The sequence below is a fragment of the Molothrus ater genome, chromosome 7 (genome assembly GCF_012460135.2).
Source record: "Molothrus ater isolate BHLD 08-10-18 breed brown headed cowbird chromosome 7, BPBGC_Mater_1.1, whole genome shotgun sequence".
NCBI classification, from domain to species: domain Eukaryota; kingdom Metazoa; phylum Chordata; class Aves; order Passeriformes; family Icteridae; genus Molothrus; species Molothrus ater.
In genome coordinates, this window is record NC_050484.2 from 12,226,623 (window position 1) to 12,242,888 (window position 16,266).

Here is a 16,266-nt window from a genome sequence, read left to right on the forward strand (position 1 = left end):
AAGCCCATTGAAGTGCAAAGAAACTGTCAGGGAGTGGCTTTATTTGAGCAGCCCAGTCAAGTTCTAAATCCAAAGAGCATGTGGGAAGATCTGGGCAGCCATGCTGGGCTGCACCCTTCCCAGGAGTCTGCTGCCTGCTGCCAGACATTGCCAGCCCATGGGGACCAAATGAAGGTGATAGGCTGATGGGGCAATGGAGAGGCTTTCACAGACACCACTGGGGTTTCTCTTTTTTTTTTCCCCTCCTTTTTTGAGGGGCAGTGGAATCCAACAGCTGTAAAGAACACACCCTTCACCTTTAACTTTAATTAAAATAGAGTTTATTAGCTTTTCTTTTAATACAAACATGAGAAAGAAAAACCACCTGAAGATGTAGTGTTATTTTCAGTATTGAATTGTGATCAATACCTGAAGTGCCAAGTCCCGTGGGTTTGGGAGCCAGGGGCCGGCATATTTGCATACTGCAAAAGGCTGTATGCATCACTTGAACAGCGGAGTGCAGCCACACTGATGATGGCACTCACACAGCCCCACTCCCAAAGGCAGATGGACTTGTTGTTACACTCAGTGTAAGTTTCTGGGCCTTGGCCATAAGAGGAAGTGCACAAAACCCGTGTCATTCGGAGGGAAATCTGCTCCTAGGACACTGCCTAGAACCTATTTGGATCCAAGAAGGGAAGATACTACAAAGACTTGTAACAGGAAGAGTCTATAATAATACTTATCCTGTTTAGAGTTCAGTTTCAGAGCTTGAAAGTAAGCTCTGTTCTAAAGTCTCAGAAAGAGCAAACCCCAAGCCTCTAGAGCAGTTGCACAAGATAAAATTCACTTTGGGAAAAAAAAAAAGGTTTATAGAAAGCTTTTTGATAATTCTCAGTTGAACACAATATCTTTCCATCTACCTTGATAGGTAGTCCAGGATTCTCAAACTCATTATTGTCTCATTATGAATGTAACTTCCTCCCAGGAAACTGAAACCCGAGGAGAGCCAGATGGATGCACAATATCAGCTTTAGGAACTCACTGTATATAGCACAAGAGATCTGCAGTAGAACTCAGAGAAGCAGTGCTGCACACACGCCATTCACCACTGGATTGCTACACTGTTTGGGATGGTGATGATGTTTCCAGACCAACTTTTTCATTCAATGCCTCAGAAAAATACACAGATTACATCTCTTCCAGAGCAATATAAGTATTAGAAAATGAGAGAAGCACCATAATTCACAAGAAATGCAGCATGGACCCTATACATTTTAACAATACATAAAACCGTATCTCTGCCCCCAGTCAAAACATTCAAAGTCTTTTGACAATCTTTACTGGAGTGAAGTTGCGGGTGCAGAGGTGGAATTCCTTCCTGCTGGGCAGCTTCTTGGTATGAACACATCACCAATAATAGCAGCTTTTAGTAGCCAAACCAGGGAAAAGCCATCAACACGTGTCTATGCTACTGTTTTCAGCTCCAGAGCGGCTTTATACTTTAAGAGTCCCATGTGTTGTTTTTGTTAACACTGCATTGACCTGAAATACAAATGCAGTGAAGACTCTAGATGACAGGGGAAAGGAGGAAAGAACATTGTAACTATAGTCATGTGGTTAGTGTTTAAATTCTAAAATTTAAAACTACTTATTATTAAAAACCTCAAGAGTTCACAGCTATAGGCCTACATAGTAAGCAAACATCTGTGGGGGAGAGAAGGAGAAAAGTTTGTTTTTGCACCTCTGGATACATCAGAAGGAGGAGAGAGTTGATTTGACAAAGGTCTTGTCTTTTGCACCAAGTGTGTTCCTCAAGCGCTGGGCCCCCCTTGGCTGGCTCACTCTCGCCTCCCCTTGCTGAAGCCACCATCCGGGCTGGCTGGCGTGCGTGGAGTGGTGATTCCTGCGGCTCCTGGGACGCTGCTCCTGGTGCTGCTCCTCGCTCTCTCCTCACGAGAGGATGGCATTAGAACGGCGGATACCAACCAAGTTATCAGCACTGAAAGATCGTCTCATAGCAGCTTTGGACAAGTCTTTGTATTTGTCTTCACACAGCCGGGAGATTGCCTGCACAGCACACACACACAAAATGCAAAACCCGCATTAGGAAGGTCTGAACGTTCCAAGGGAGGTTTTACATGTGCAGTTCCAACAGCACAGGTGCTCTGCAGCCGTGACACTTCTGGCTTTTCTCCAGAATGACAACAGATAAGGACTACTCTGGAGGGAGAACAGTAATGGGATCTGTCCCCAGGTAAACACAAGCCATCAGGAAGGTAGACCTAAAGAAGGTGAGTGGTTTCCACATGCAAGTAGCTTCTTTATTTTACTAGTCTCACTATCTAATGACAAACTTGGATCCAGTTCAGACTTAAGCTTGTGGAAGTTATGTTGAAAATTACCCCAGTAGCTGGGTCTGGTGCACGCAGCAGCACAAAAAATTTATTTCAACAGTGCAGAAACGCACACAGGCATTTCTCTGAGAGAAAAGGTTCAAACTGAACAGCTTTCTGTGCTCCCTTGGGCATCTTACACTTGGCCACTCAGGACAAGCAAGCCAAGGAAATGTATTTCTACTGGGGTGTCTGTTTTGCCTTTACCTTCTCTACTCCCTCACTCCCAACATTTTCTCTCTTACCAGGATCACCCCCATGATCTGAGATGGGAGGGCAGCCATGGTACTTTACTATAGCAATTAAATATTAGCACATGTAGACAATCCAGTGTTGAATTGCTTTTTCATGAATTTATTGGCTTGCCTTTGCCCTGCTTATCTAGCTGTTCTAGTAACAAGCCTAATTATTTAAATCCTAGTAAGACAATTGTCAAAAAAATACTGTGTCTCCTCCCCTGCAAGATCTGTTTCTGATTGGAGCCTTCAGGCATTATCAATGCAAATTAATAAGGATACCTGTAATAAAAAAAACAAACTGAATTTCAGCCCTGAACATTTACTTCCATTAATAATTTACCACCTATCACCAGATGAACTTTCAGAGTTCTGTGATCAGCTACAAGCCTGCACCTTCCCTTTAAGGCAGCACCCATTCAGCACAGCCCAGTGTTCTGCAAGTTCAAAAGGTGAAAAGCACTCTGAGCATGAATAAAGTTCTAAGTGTATTTTAAAATAATTATTTACATTTATTTCTGCCGACCTTCTGGAGGCATGCATTTGGCTCAAGAGTGGCATTCTTTGAGACACTGGCGGCATGAGCTCCTGGTGCAAGACCAGACAGACTCTCCATCCTGCTCTAATGCTAGCACATCAATCACACAGCAACCTGTGTTGACATATTTAGCCCTAGTTGCCCATATGGTGTAAATCAGTTTTCAGTTTCTGGAATTCACTAATTCACTCCTTTATACAGGCTCCTATCAGCTGCTTATATGCTTCTAAACGAAAAGTAGAATAAAAAATTTTAGCAAATAGTCTAAATATTTATCATATTTTAGAATTAAACCCCAAAATGTCCAATATACATGCATTAGTAAGTGCAGGATAGCAAATCACAAAGTGGTCTGAAAATTACTCTGGTTTTAAATACCAAGCCCCCAAATACTAAGAAAGAAGAAACAAAACAGGCTCACAATCTGTAAATCATCCACTTATGCCCTGGCACTGAGCAGTTCAGTAAACAATTTCCTGTGGACTATGAACTGCCCTACAACCACATTTACAATTAGTGACAGTGTTAGCTTAAAGTGCAAGTAACAAGGGTGAGACAAAGCAGAAGAGCTGCATTGCTTAACTTTAAATAGAGGAATTCATAGGCATATCATACTTCTCATTCCAAAGGACCAGGAGGGATCCCACTTACTCCTGAAGTTCAGGCACTTATGGGACAAAATAAAATCCCTAGCCCTTGGCAGAATTATTGGGGGTGGACAATGGAACAATATAAGCCAAGAATCTGCAGCACACCCCTCTCTGAAAGGGACTGTGGTATCAGTGTGTACAGGGCCTGTGGTAATGCTTTTGTTGAAAGGTCAACAAAACAACATGCAGAGTCATCAATTAAACCTGGACAGATGAAAGGTTGCATTGATCCAACAAGAAATTTCCCTGGGAACCCAGGTAATTTGTATATTTTCAAAAAGTCTTACGTATTTCCAGCAACTAGGAAGACTGACTCTGCAGAAGTTAAAGCTTTTTAAAATGAGCCTTCATGCCAGGAAGGCTGCTGGGCCTCCCCACAAGGGCAGCCTTTCCATGCAGCAGAAAGGGACAGTAATCTGCATTTACACTCCTCTGGGCATTCTGAAGGGTTCCCAACCAGGGGCTATTCCAAAAGTTTATCTTAAAGCAACGTTTCTTTGTAAAGGTGGGAAGCCACAACTTATTTCTGCAGCTGCCCCCAGATAAATTGTTTATTAAAGCATGAGAGCAGTAAGTGTGCTCCCTCTAAATCTAAAAGCAGCTGTGCAGTGGGATGCAGTGGGAAACCTTCAGCTGGTAGTATTTAGAAGGGTCTGAGTGTGACTGTCTCTAGGTGCTTGGAATACAGACTGTGACCAGGGAAGGACAGACAATCCATTACATATGACACTAATCCTTTCAATCTTAAGTAGCCTAGCTGAACTAGGGTTCCCAAAATAACATCCATTTTATTCTGCTATCTGCTAGACTTTTGTAATCTCTTCCAAAACCCTTCCTTTCCTCAGAATTCTAGCTTAGCCTATGTATGGTTTTAGAAGTGCTAACTGTATTTATAAAAGGGTTAAATTACCCTGTAATACACTAATCTAAAAGCTTTTTAGTTTTTCTAACTGCCACTTAACATGATTAGCAACAGATGCTCTTACTACTCATACAAGACAGAGGAGTCCCCAGCTCAGCCACTCTCAGACCATTTACCTCCAGCTTCTGTGCTCTCTCTTTACTGAGAGGCTCCAGCAGAAAGCTCAGGTTATTGTCATCTGCTAGGGAGCGAAGATCAAAGTAGTATTTGGCGTAAACACTGGCAGGAACATTGATATTAAACTGCAGTAGCTCCAAGAAGTGTCTTTCCATCTCGTTCCTAGGAGGAATAAGGGACAGGAGACAAAGGAAAAAAAAGATTGTTTTAGCTGGCTGAAAACACTGAAGAGACCTCAAGCTTGTTTTAAACCCAGCAACTTTGAAACAGGTCATGGAGAGCTCTGCATTATTAGTTTCGAGAGACAGGTCATTCCCTGGTGCTCCAAACAAGGTGCAGCTTTTGAGTGCTGGCACCCCAGGCTGGGCTCGGAAGGCAGTGCCCTGTGTGCACCCGCCCGGCGGAGCGGGGAGCTTCATCCTGCCGAGTTCCATTAGTGCAGCTGTACAATTCATGCGCCATTCTCACTCTCATACGGCCCCACGCTATAGTGATCAGATGAAAGGAATGATGTATGCTGTTTATTAGCTCTGAAGAACTTGCAGACATTTTCACCAGGCTGATAACAGGAAGGGGGTTTATTGAAGCAGAGGCGGACTAACAAAAGGAGTAGGCAGATCACCACGGCAACAAATGGATCTATGAAGAGCTGCTGCTATTATCTCACAGAAAAAAGCCTCTTGAAGCAACATGGATTCATCTCCAATAAATAAATAAATAAGCAGCATTAGGTGGGAGAAGGAATTTTCTCCTCAATAGCATTAGGCAGGATAACAAAGTACTATGTCAAAGGGCACTGTCCAGTTTTTACTCTTGTCTGTTTTCCCTGGGCAAAATACTTGGAGGAAAGCGTGGAGAGTGCCATGACATGAAAAAACCTGCTTCAGCTACTGTAATGTGGTCAGCTAAAGCAGAGATGTTCTACAGAGGAGAAACAATGTTTTACAAATTAACCTAAAAAGAAACTGGTAGTACTCAAACCCAGCAATTCAGTTCAACAACAACTCAACAACAGCCCCTACAGGTAGCAAATCTGTTCCAACAGAATTTAGCAGCCAACTGTGAATACACCAGAGGATGAGCTGCACCAAGTCAGTGCCAAGGCTGTTACTGCCTTTTTTGGGAGCTTTTAAAATGGATGCTTTACCTATCAGTGCGGGGGCAAATAAATCAAGGAATCATCTGTGTTGTCCTGCATTGGGTGGTGGGTCTCAGTATAAATAGCAGCTTTGTGTTTCTTTCTAGCATAGCAGACTCAAGGATCATTGAACCTGGTGCCAAAATTAATTTCCTGTTCATATGGTCATAAGCCTATAGAAATGTAAATCAGATAATGTTTTGATGATCAGCTGATCAGAGCTTGATTTACCCTGTGAGTAAATGCTCTTCACTGCCCCTTTTGTACTCACTAGGCTAATACATTTTAATTCTGTAAAAATACAATTCTTCATTGGATTAACAAGTCTATTAACAGTGTTTTAAAACCCGGAAAGGATAATGCCCATGTTTTTTCTGTGCCTTATTTACAAATATATGTAGCCTAAAGAATGAACAGCATGTGTCCCCTTACAAACAATCATGGCAAGATTAGCAGCTGTACTGTTAATTTTTCAGCAATTATGGATTCGGTCTCATCAAAGCTAGCAAGTTCTGACAAAGGATGGCTTCCAAATGTCAACTGAATTTCCTTTGATTTTTTTTCCCATTAGAAATAAGTAAAACAAACAAAAAAACTATCTCCCAAAACCCAAAAGAAAAATGCCTTTTATTAAAAAACCCCACCTTTGCCTTGGGCAAATAGAAAAGGGCTTGTTAGGAAAATTAAGATAAACACTTCAGCTATGTTGAGTAGGATGAGGCAAAGGCAAATGACCACGTGTGGCAGTTGTGAGGCCTGGATCTTGTATCCCTTCAGAACCTGGGAGCCCCCAGCTCCTAAAAAACTCCAAAGCTGTTGGGGGCACTGCCAGCACAACTCTGAGCCGGGGAGGCAGAGTTTGGTGGGGAGGAGGTGCAGCCGTGCTGCCTTCACAAGGGCTGCCTGGCTTGTAAGCACACACACACACAGATTTGCAAACTGGGTGAACTAAATCAGATGTAAAACCTTCTGCCAGTTCCAGAGTGGTGCAGCCCCTGTGCTTGGCTTGCAGTGATTCAACAAGAGCATCTGTCAGGTTAGTGAGATCCATCTAGACAGAGAGAGCCAAGAGGAGAGTTCAGAGGAGCTCACAAACAGAACCTGCCACCAGCTCCTGTGGATGGGCTGTTCCTGCACAGGGATGGCCCACCCAGGCAGTGACACCTGGCAGAGTCCTGCCAAGCTGTCTTTAGCTGCAGAGCTGCTGGGATTTTGGGGGGATTTTTTGGCAGCATCACCAGCCATCTCCAACATTAGAATGAAGCTGTGACTGAAATCCTTTGCCAATTATTTTCTCTCACTAAAACTTGTATTTGGAATACTCATTATCAAATGACTGGTTTAAAATATTGCAACTACTAAAACTCACAATAACTATGTACCAACCATGAATTGAAGGTAGGCTTGTAAACTTAAAACAACTGCCAAATATTTGAAGCAGTTTTCCAAGGTCCCTATGATGGTGATGTTATCTAGCCAAAGAGTGCTGAAGTCTGCCCAGCTGCAGAGTCTGGGATGAACACCCTGTGCCACTGTCAGGAAGGGGGGTAGTACAGTGTCTGCCCATACCTAAATTATCTCAAATGAGATGGGATTACAAAAATCCCATCCTCAAATTGGAGGGGGAAAGAAAGCCTAAATTCCATCTGTTTTCCTTACCACCATCATTGCTTTGAAAATGCAAGTACTGACAATTTCAAGAGAGCCAGCATTGGCAACAGAGGATAAATATCCTGCTTGTTAAAGATATTTTCTGTTCTATCAATTTGATTTGTCCCAAATAGGGCTAAAAGAAGAGACATCAAAAAGAGCAAGATGTACACTCCAGCACTTCTGGCTTTGCTGACCCCACTTCAGCCATCTCAGAGTTATTTGCAGCAATGCTTAAAGTATGTTCCTCAGAGAGATGAGTACTCAGGGCCAGGCTAAGTGGAGATGTACATTGTATAAAATCACTAATTATGCTTTCCTGAAAGCAGAGCTGGCAGTGTCCTGCATTTTGAGACAAAGAACTTCCAGGCAAGGGGTATGTATAAAACAAGTAACAGTGGTTGCTGGTTGAGATGTGAAATACTTTGAATAATAAAAATCGTTTTGGTGCAGAAAACTCCCTCATTTTTAGAAATACAGCCCCCTACCTAAAAGGGAGAAAACTAAATATTCCTTCTCCTGAAGAGTCCCAAATGAATAATTACTTACTGTATTTGAAACATTAGTTTGGACTGAATCCAGGGAAGAGAGCTTGGGGCAAGAGCACTGCCCCACGACAGAGGCAGCCTCCCAGTGCTGTGTGCAGGGCTCTGCCAGCTCAGTCTGCTCCTGTGCTAGAACTGGCTGTCACTGCACAGGCCTGCACACATGCTCAGGGCACAGCACTGTGATTAAATTCAAACACACACAGCATCTCATGAAAGCAAGGCCAGAAAGCCTGGTGTTTTAAGCTGGACTTGTATAATTTCTACCTGTGATAATAAGAGAAATAGGAGAACAAGCTAGCAAACAGAATTAAAACAAAAATATTGACCTTCACTTTGTGAGAAGGAATTTAACAGAAAACTTAATGGACTAATTACAGTTCACATAAACACAGCTCCAGCCCAAAGTATGAGCCAGGAGCCATGAGGATGAATATCTTCCCATACTGCAGAATCTAGCTTAAAGCTGAGTGCAGCAAGAAAAGACAGCAGAGTCAAAATTTCTGAAAAACTGAAATGGATGTCTAAGACAAAAACACATCTAAGGAACAGCCTTACAAAAACAAGCAGTAATAAGACTGAGGACTTTGTTTTCAGCACTGTAAAGGCATCTAAGAACCAAGCCAGAGAGGATAAGCTGTAGCAGTAGCTGTGTGTAACACAGGCTACCACAGCTACCCACACAACACCTGCTGGCCAGCAGCAGCACTAGAGCTCAGACCTTGAGATGTTTAGGCCTTAACTGGACACACAAGCACACATCAAAGTCCTGAGTTATGGTTTACCTTGCAATTCTTCAAATTCTAAAACAGAAAAGGCAGGGGACAAATTTAGTTCACTTTTTTTTTTCCTTCTAAAAAACCTTTTAATAAGACTATAAATTGGGCAGTTTAGTTCCATGGCTCATCACTGAGATTAAGAAGGCAAAGAAAACTAACTTCGAAGTCACTCACACAGGTCATTAAAATTATTAATAGAGATTTGTCTCAAAGTAGGGTAATTATCCAAAGTTTCTTGAGGTAAAAAAGAGAATGAGGCCAGACACTAAATATACACTTTATATATATATATCAATCATAGCAACAGAGAGAGATTTCTTCAGCATGATCACGTGCTATTTAAAAAAACATAAATAAAAAAAAATCACATGCAAAAAAACCCCCAAAACCCCACCACTGTAGACTACCCAAACCTTGCAACTTACATGTCCTCAACAGTAATGTCCTTCAGTATTTGGCAATAATCCACATTCCACACAGCTTGATCATCCCAGACTTTAGAAGCCAGCAGAATAGCTCCTAGGACTATCCTCTTCCAGTTACTAGGGCATATGTCAATCTCTGCATAGGTTAAAAGCCTTTCCAAATAAACCTATACAAAGAAGAAGGGAAAATAACCAAACAACAAAACCCCACAATTATATGTGTGTAATTAACTCTGGAGCAGAGCTGAGCAGCAGACATGCCTGTCCAATAGGACTATTTATTACTGTTAAGTGTGTCAACAAAAGTATCAGTCATTACTACTTACACTTAAGAATTCAAATTTTCAGGAGCTACAGGTTCCATTTTTTAGTTTCCCCCAAGAGCTGGACCACCAGGGCACACAATAGCTAGTGAGGTGAGAGTTTTGAGCAATGAGCACTGCTGCTTTGGGAGACACTGCTCCAGCTCTGTCACACATCACTGGCAGGTAGCAGATCACTCCACACCACATTAACCTTTCATCCTCACTAAGGTTCAGCACTTGTAGCTTAGGCAGTGAGACAAGCCCAAAGATGTGCCTTGGTCTTTTCCTCCCATGAGATCTCAAACCAACTCCAGGATGCTGAATCTCTCTCTTCCTTGAAAATTGATCTATGTACTAAGAAATATGCACTTTCAAATCTGAATAGAAATTGTTTTTAATTTTTTATTCCCTCATCTAAATCCAAATTTCTAATGTAGCTTCAGATAAATTAGTGGGTAAGGGAAGTTTCACCTATTAAGGTCTAAGGGAAGGATTGATCTTTGTCACTGAGTTCTCTCCATGCTTTCTTCCCATCCTTGGCTTGTAGCCTTCAAATAGCCTAAAGGTGTTCCTATAATAACAGGGCCATCTAGTGGTAACATTAACTTTAGAAGCTAACTCCATTTTTTGTAAACACTTCACATAGTTTGCCCAGGGTTAGCTGTCATCTTGTTCTGTCAAAATTGCTTGCCTGTCTTTGAGAAAGGAAAAACCTCCAACTACTTTCAGAGTTTCAACAGCTCATAAATATTCGCCTTTTTTAATTACTTATTTCCTTATTAAAGAGAGTCCTTCAAGCTGAGTTTGCTTAATTGCTATACTGTCTTTTGGTGACAATTCTGTTCTTTCACACTGTTTTTCAGAAAGAATCCACAATGAAGACTGAAGTTTAGTGTGCAACAAAGTGCAGTTTGAGAGACAGTCTAAAGTAGCAATTATACATGTTGTGGTATTTAAATTTCCTTTCATATACATATATGCACACACACACAAATATATTTATATAAATTTAAAAAATAATTGCAATTGATAAATTTTTTAATCCATCATGCTTTCTGAAATCAAACAACGAACTGTAATGTAATATTGTTCTTAAATTCTAAGCACCTCCATCTCACCTGGGGAAAAAAGTTATTGCCTCTTTGGCTTAATTGAAAAAAAAGTTTGGTAGAAAGATGGCACTGATTGAAGGACATAATAATGAGAAAGATCCTCTCCTAGAGTTCCTATAGGATTGACTCTTGGTCCCTTTAGACTGTTGTGGTTAATATGAACTCAAAACTAACACCTTCCCCTGCACACAGCTGAAATAAAAAATGTCTTTGTGTATGATCTAATCACACCCCAGTTTACAGCATCCCACTGTTCTGCTCTTCTCAAGCTTCTTCAGTGAGTTATGTATTATGAAATAAAACAGGGTTTTATTGGGCAAGTAATTAAACATTACATATTTATATACAGGAAAGAGAATTGCCCTTTTATTTAATCACTTCTGTGACTACTTAGAAATCTATAATGAACTCACTTGTACTGTGCTGTCTTTAGCAGGGTTTCATGAGATACTCTGAACTATTTCACTGCCAGTTCAGCCCAGATCTCTGCAGGGGGAGAGGGAAAGCCCTGCAGAGGCAGGAGGCTGCAGCAGTGCCCTTACCAGTGTGACTATTGCACATTCTGCTGTCAGCTGCGCCGCGCTGAAGAGCGTCCGAACAAAGCGGTAGATGTGCTTGTGGTCAGGGTCGTGCTTGTAGTAGTCATCTGGGACCTCCTCCCGCTGAAAGAAAGTTCTTGGAGTTACTGAAAAGCTTTCTACTTAACACTGACTCCAAAGAACAGCTTGTTTCTCCTCACTGAGGTGTATACACCCATTTCCTGTCACAGATTTATACCCTGAAAGAAGCAGCCTTGCAATATTGCAAACATTCCAAACAAAACACAGGAGCTTTAGCTGGTCTCTCTCTTCTCAACACTTGTTTCATCTGTAGGGCCAACAGGAAAGAGCATGAACTACCATCATCACTGCTAGGTGCTAACTATTGTCCCTGGAACATTCTTCAAGACTGAAATAGATGTAAAAAAAAAATGCTTCTCCCTGCAAGAAAATCACAAGTATATACACACCAGGGAAACAATGGCTCTTCAAAAGGCAAAATTAACACACTTCATGAGATTCCTCTTCCAGCTGAGGAAGCACTGAAGAACACATGGCAACAATTCAGCCACAGGTAGAACTAGAAGGTAATTTACACTGCCTTCATAGGACTCATTCTTGAGAGACTCCAGAAAGACAACAAAGCTAATGAAAGACTAGATTTAACTCTGACACGGTGCTAAACTGTTTCTAAACACAGGGGAGAAGAAAAGCTCAGAAATAAACAGTCTATATAAAAGCAATCCTAAAGTAAGTGTTTGAGATATCTTCTGATATTTAGCACTTTTTCTGGAGGGATGAAACTTCAAGAGCTCCAACTCTGCACACTGGTTCTGCAAGACTGATACTGAATAGATTTCTGTCTACAGTCCAAGTCAGACCTACAGTATGGTCAGGACAGCAGCTGAGAACAGCATAGCTGCTTGACACCAAGCTAGCAGTTGTAAGGTAAGCAAAACAGCGTTTTCTTGTGGTTTTGTAGTTTGAAATAGCTGGGGAGCATTGTCAAGTAAAGTGCAGTGAGGTAAGTTAACTTAGTGCTGCCCACACAGCCTTCTAATGCACCACTGGGCAACAGAGGTTACCTCTGCAGGGGGGCCATGCAACATGAGGAACAGCATGAGCAGGAACACTGCTCATTCCTGTGCTACTCGTGGTACAAAAGCACATCTGAAGTACATTTTTGCAGACTGGATGTCCTGAGGTAACCCAAAATGGTATTGTATTCCTCATCCATCTGTGCCCAAAAACAGTCACTGTGTCTTAGGACCCTGCTGTGGGAAGCTGGGGATGGGTGGGTGCTATCCCAGGTGCTTTTAGACTTGGCTCTGGAAGGCAGCTGGGCCCTGCTGCTCTGTGGTCTTGGCTTTGCCACCTGCTTGGTCTTGCCTTGAACACAGGATTTGCCCATTTTGGGTTCTCTTTTTGGTGTTTTTTTCCCTGGTCTCAGAGAGACTGCTGTTAGTGGCTTTCTCATCTTGGGAAGGGTATTTCTGGCATTTTGGGTCTCTCCTTGTTCCCACAGGGTGTGAGATTCAGCAGTTTGGTATTTAGCAGTTATTTACTCTTAGTTTTTGCCTGCTGCTGTTTTGTTTATTAGTAAACTGTTATTTTTTCACTTACATCTATCTACTTGTGTTCATTCCTTATTGGTGGAAAGGAATTGATTGAACCTATACATGGGGGCAACTTATTCCAGTTTTCTTTTTAAATTGTCTCAAACCAAGACACTGGGAGTGAGAAAGGAAGCACCAAGACCAGTATTTGTGACTAAATCCATGATAATGGTACCTGGGTCCCGTAAGGGTCAGCAGAGCCGGGTTTGGACTCCTTGTGACTGCATCTTTAGAAGACAAGGTGTTCAGAGATTGCTTCCTGCTAATTAACCTTCCTGAAGGAACAGCAGGTACCCAGGCAAAACACCATTGCTATAGAAACTAACAAGCCATGTGTGTCTTTCCCTCAGAAGTGTGACAGTCAGCCCTAACTCTATTTCTGTCTGTGTGCTGCAGGAAGATGGAGGGACCTTTAAGTGCTCCCCAGAGGACACAATGATTTTCTTCTCATTTAATAGGAGGGAGGCTATAGGAAAGGATCAAAGGATGTCAGGTTGCTAAATAAAGAAATTGTCTGATGGAGTTCCTCTTACATAAATAATTTTGAATGTGAAACAACAGATTCAGGCATTTAAAATTGTGGAAGATGTTTTACAAAGACTTCTCTGAGCCAGAGAGAAGTTTGATAAGAGGATCCATGTTTACCCCTGAAGGAATTTCCTACCAAGGTCGTTGACACAGAAACCAAGAAAGAGAGAAGGGTAAGTAAGAGAAACCTGCAACTCTCTATTCCAATAAGCACTTTGTCTCTTCTGACCAATGAGTAAAGTGTAAACTTAGGAGTTTTTAAAGAATGTATAGAAAGCATGCATGCTAGAATAAAAAAGGATTTGAAGCCTTCTGAAAATGGAGTGTTGCTTTGTATTGCGACTGTCTCAACCATGACATAAAATACTTTTGGTCCACACTTTTTGTTCTGAAGTGCTACAATCCATACAAGAAATCTTGAATATAGCTCTTGTCCCGAAGTTCTTTTTTTAAAAAATTTGAATAAAGAGTTGTATTTATTTATATTGCACTGTACAATTCCTAGCACAGTTGGTCATATTTAGGGATGAAACTTGTACAAACTTAAAATATTAACTTGTTTATTAAAATCTGTTTATTAGAAATTGAGATACAGGAAGTAGGTTATACTGCATTCACTTTAGTAAGTCCCAGAGCAAATTCAATTTTTAAAGCTGCTGGATCTTTGCTAAATTAATTTGACATGAAAAACAAAGTAAGTGGTTCTGTAGGACAGGCGTTAAGCTAGGGGTGCTCAAACTGGATATTAAAAGCACATACTCCACTCTCGAGCTTCCTTGTACTATGAGGTTTTGCATCTTTAAGAGTATCTAAAAAGGTGTACCAGGACCAGTCACATTAAAATCACATCCTGAATGCTCCTTGCTGTTACTGCAAGCACATTTGCCTTTAAATGTTGCCTTTCCAGTTTTTTAAGGGCCATGCTCACTGTTGCCTACTTTGTGTGATGCTTCATGTATTATATTCTCCTGTCTGCAGTCATTTAAAAGGTTAGGCACATACCTACTAACCATGTCTTCCTAAAGAAATAGAAAACACTTCTAATAAAGCAGTTATTAAAGAGGGAGAGAAAAGAGACAGACAAGAAACTTCAGACATAGAATAAAAAAGATTTGGGCACGTGATTGTTCTGTTTATAGGCAAAGCATAAAGATCAAACATAGTCTGTAACATTTAGACTGGGCTCTATTCATGATCTAGCTGATCTCAAAAGTCACCGTTTGCACTTTGTGTTTATATATAAGACACAATTTTAGATCATTTTGATTGTGGCCTGGTGCTAATACATTTTTATTACTTACATCATGTAAATCAAGATGTTACTGATATACACTCAGAGGACAAAAAATTACTTACTGTGAGAGGGTGAGATTTTTCATCAAAAATATCCAATGATCTGTCAGAATCTCTACAAAATAAAAGTCTCTGGTTTAGCAATAAGACTTAATTGGGAATACTATATAAAAAGGATCAAGGGACATATTTTATAGTTCAGCTTTTCCTAGAATATGGAATGGAGCTACCTTGTATTTTTGCAAAGCATTTAATGATGAGTCCTTACAATTAAATATTTAAGATGCTAAACAGTGAATAGCTTTCCATGCTCTTGTATTATGCTTACTAAAGTTCTCCTCAAAATGTGAAACTGGGTGAAACTCATTAATAGAATTACTTCAGAAAGTCAGCTCTAATTCAGAAGCCTATGCTGGAACTAGCTGTAATGGCAAGAGTGATTTGCACATGGACAGAGTGTTCCTTCACCCATCAAAACTAATCCATACCTCTGTACTCAGGAAAAGCTGAACAAAGTCCAAAGGCTGATTTGTGATGAGTTAAATGTGTTTTCCTCCCTCCCTGTTTTGGAGTTTTATGTGCATTACTGACCCTTCCACAGCTGCTCAAGAGAGGGTACAAAGAGAAAACACGTTCAGCATACACTGCCAGAGTTTTCACCTCCTTTAAGTTTCACCAGCTGTCACTGAAGTGACCAAGACCATATTTGACTCTCTGATCTTGAGAGTTTTTTCCTAGTCTTAGTGATTCTATGATTTTATCCCTGATTCCAAAGGAAAGTCATTCTATCTCAGCAAAGGAAGAGTTCACTCACCTGTTCTTTATATGGTAGAATATTGCTAATGTTACACTGAAAAAAAGAAAAGAAAAAAAGACTTAACAAAGCATTTTCCATGCACACTATTCCACTGCAAAAGCTGTCATTCAGTGGAATGTTACAAATCCATTTTGCAGTGACCTCCTCTCCCATCCCCATGCACTATACATCTCATTTCTGATGTTTAACTGTTTGGACAGAAATTGGCCAAATCAAATCTGCCTGCCAAGCTACTTTTACAGTCATTGTATAGGTATTTGGGCAACAAAGTAAGTGTTAAGTGACATTTTCAACATGTACCTTTATTGTGCAAATGTAGACTATTCCCAACTAAAATAAGTAAGTTCTCCTTGGAGTTACATATACCATTGCAGAGATTCTGCAGATGTTTTAATCCTGTCTAGTTTTCTAACTTAGAAGCTGTCTAAAAATAAGAGAATAATAAAGATGGTATTATACCAGCAGAATCCAAGAAGTGGCTAACAGATTTCAGTCTCTGCTATGTGAGGGAATAGGTTTCATATATTAACACTCATCTACTGTGGAAAATGTCAGATTTTTTACTCGTGGTGGTAACAGGAACATTGTCATCACAGGAACCTATCATGAACAGTTCTGATCTGCTGTCAGCTGTACAAAATGTACACTGTCACTTCAAAATGGTACAAGCATAAATTTTTA

At 40.9% G+C, this 16,266-nt stretch overlaps 1 protein-coding gene across 1 annotated transcript in view; it reads right to left on the minus strand.

The window, feature by feature from the left end:
* Positions 1–303: 303 nt before the first annotated feature.
* CCNYL1 (cyclin Y like 1) overlaps positions 304–16,266 on the minus strand; it is a 37,073-nt gene continuing 21,110 nt past the window's right edge. The window contains exons 5-10 of the mRNA XM_036386623.2: positions 15,583–15,618; positions 14,832–14,883; positions 11,335–11,454; positions 9,376–9,542; positions 4,838–5,000; positions 304–2,049 (exon numbers count right to left, since the gene is read on the minus strand). Of these exons, the coding sequence (XP_036242516.1) occupies positions 1,933–2,049; positions 4,838–5,000; positions 9,376–9,542; positions 11,335–11,454; positions 14,832–14,883; positions 15,583–15,618 (655 nt within the window). The 3' untranslated portion in view covers positions 304–1,932. The remainder of the gene's footprint in view (positions 2,050–4,837; positions 5,001–9,375; positions 9,543–11,334; positions 11,455–14,831; positions 14,884–15,582; positions 15,619–16,266) is intronic.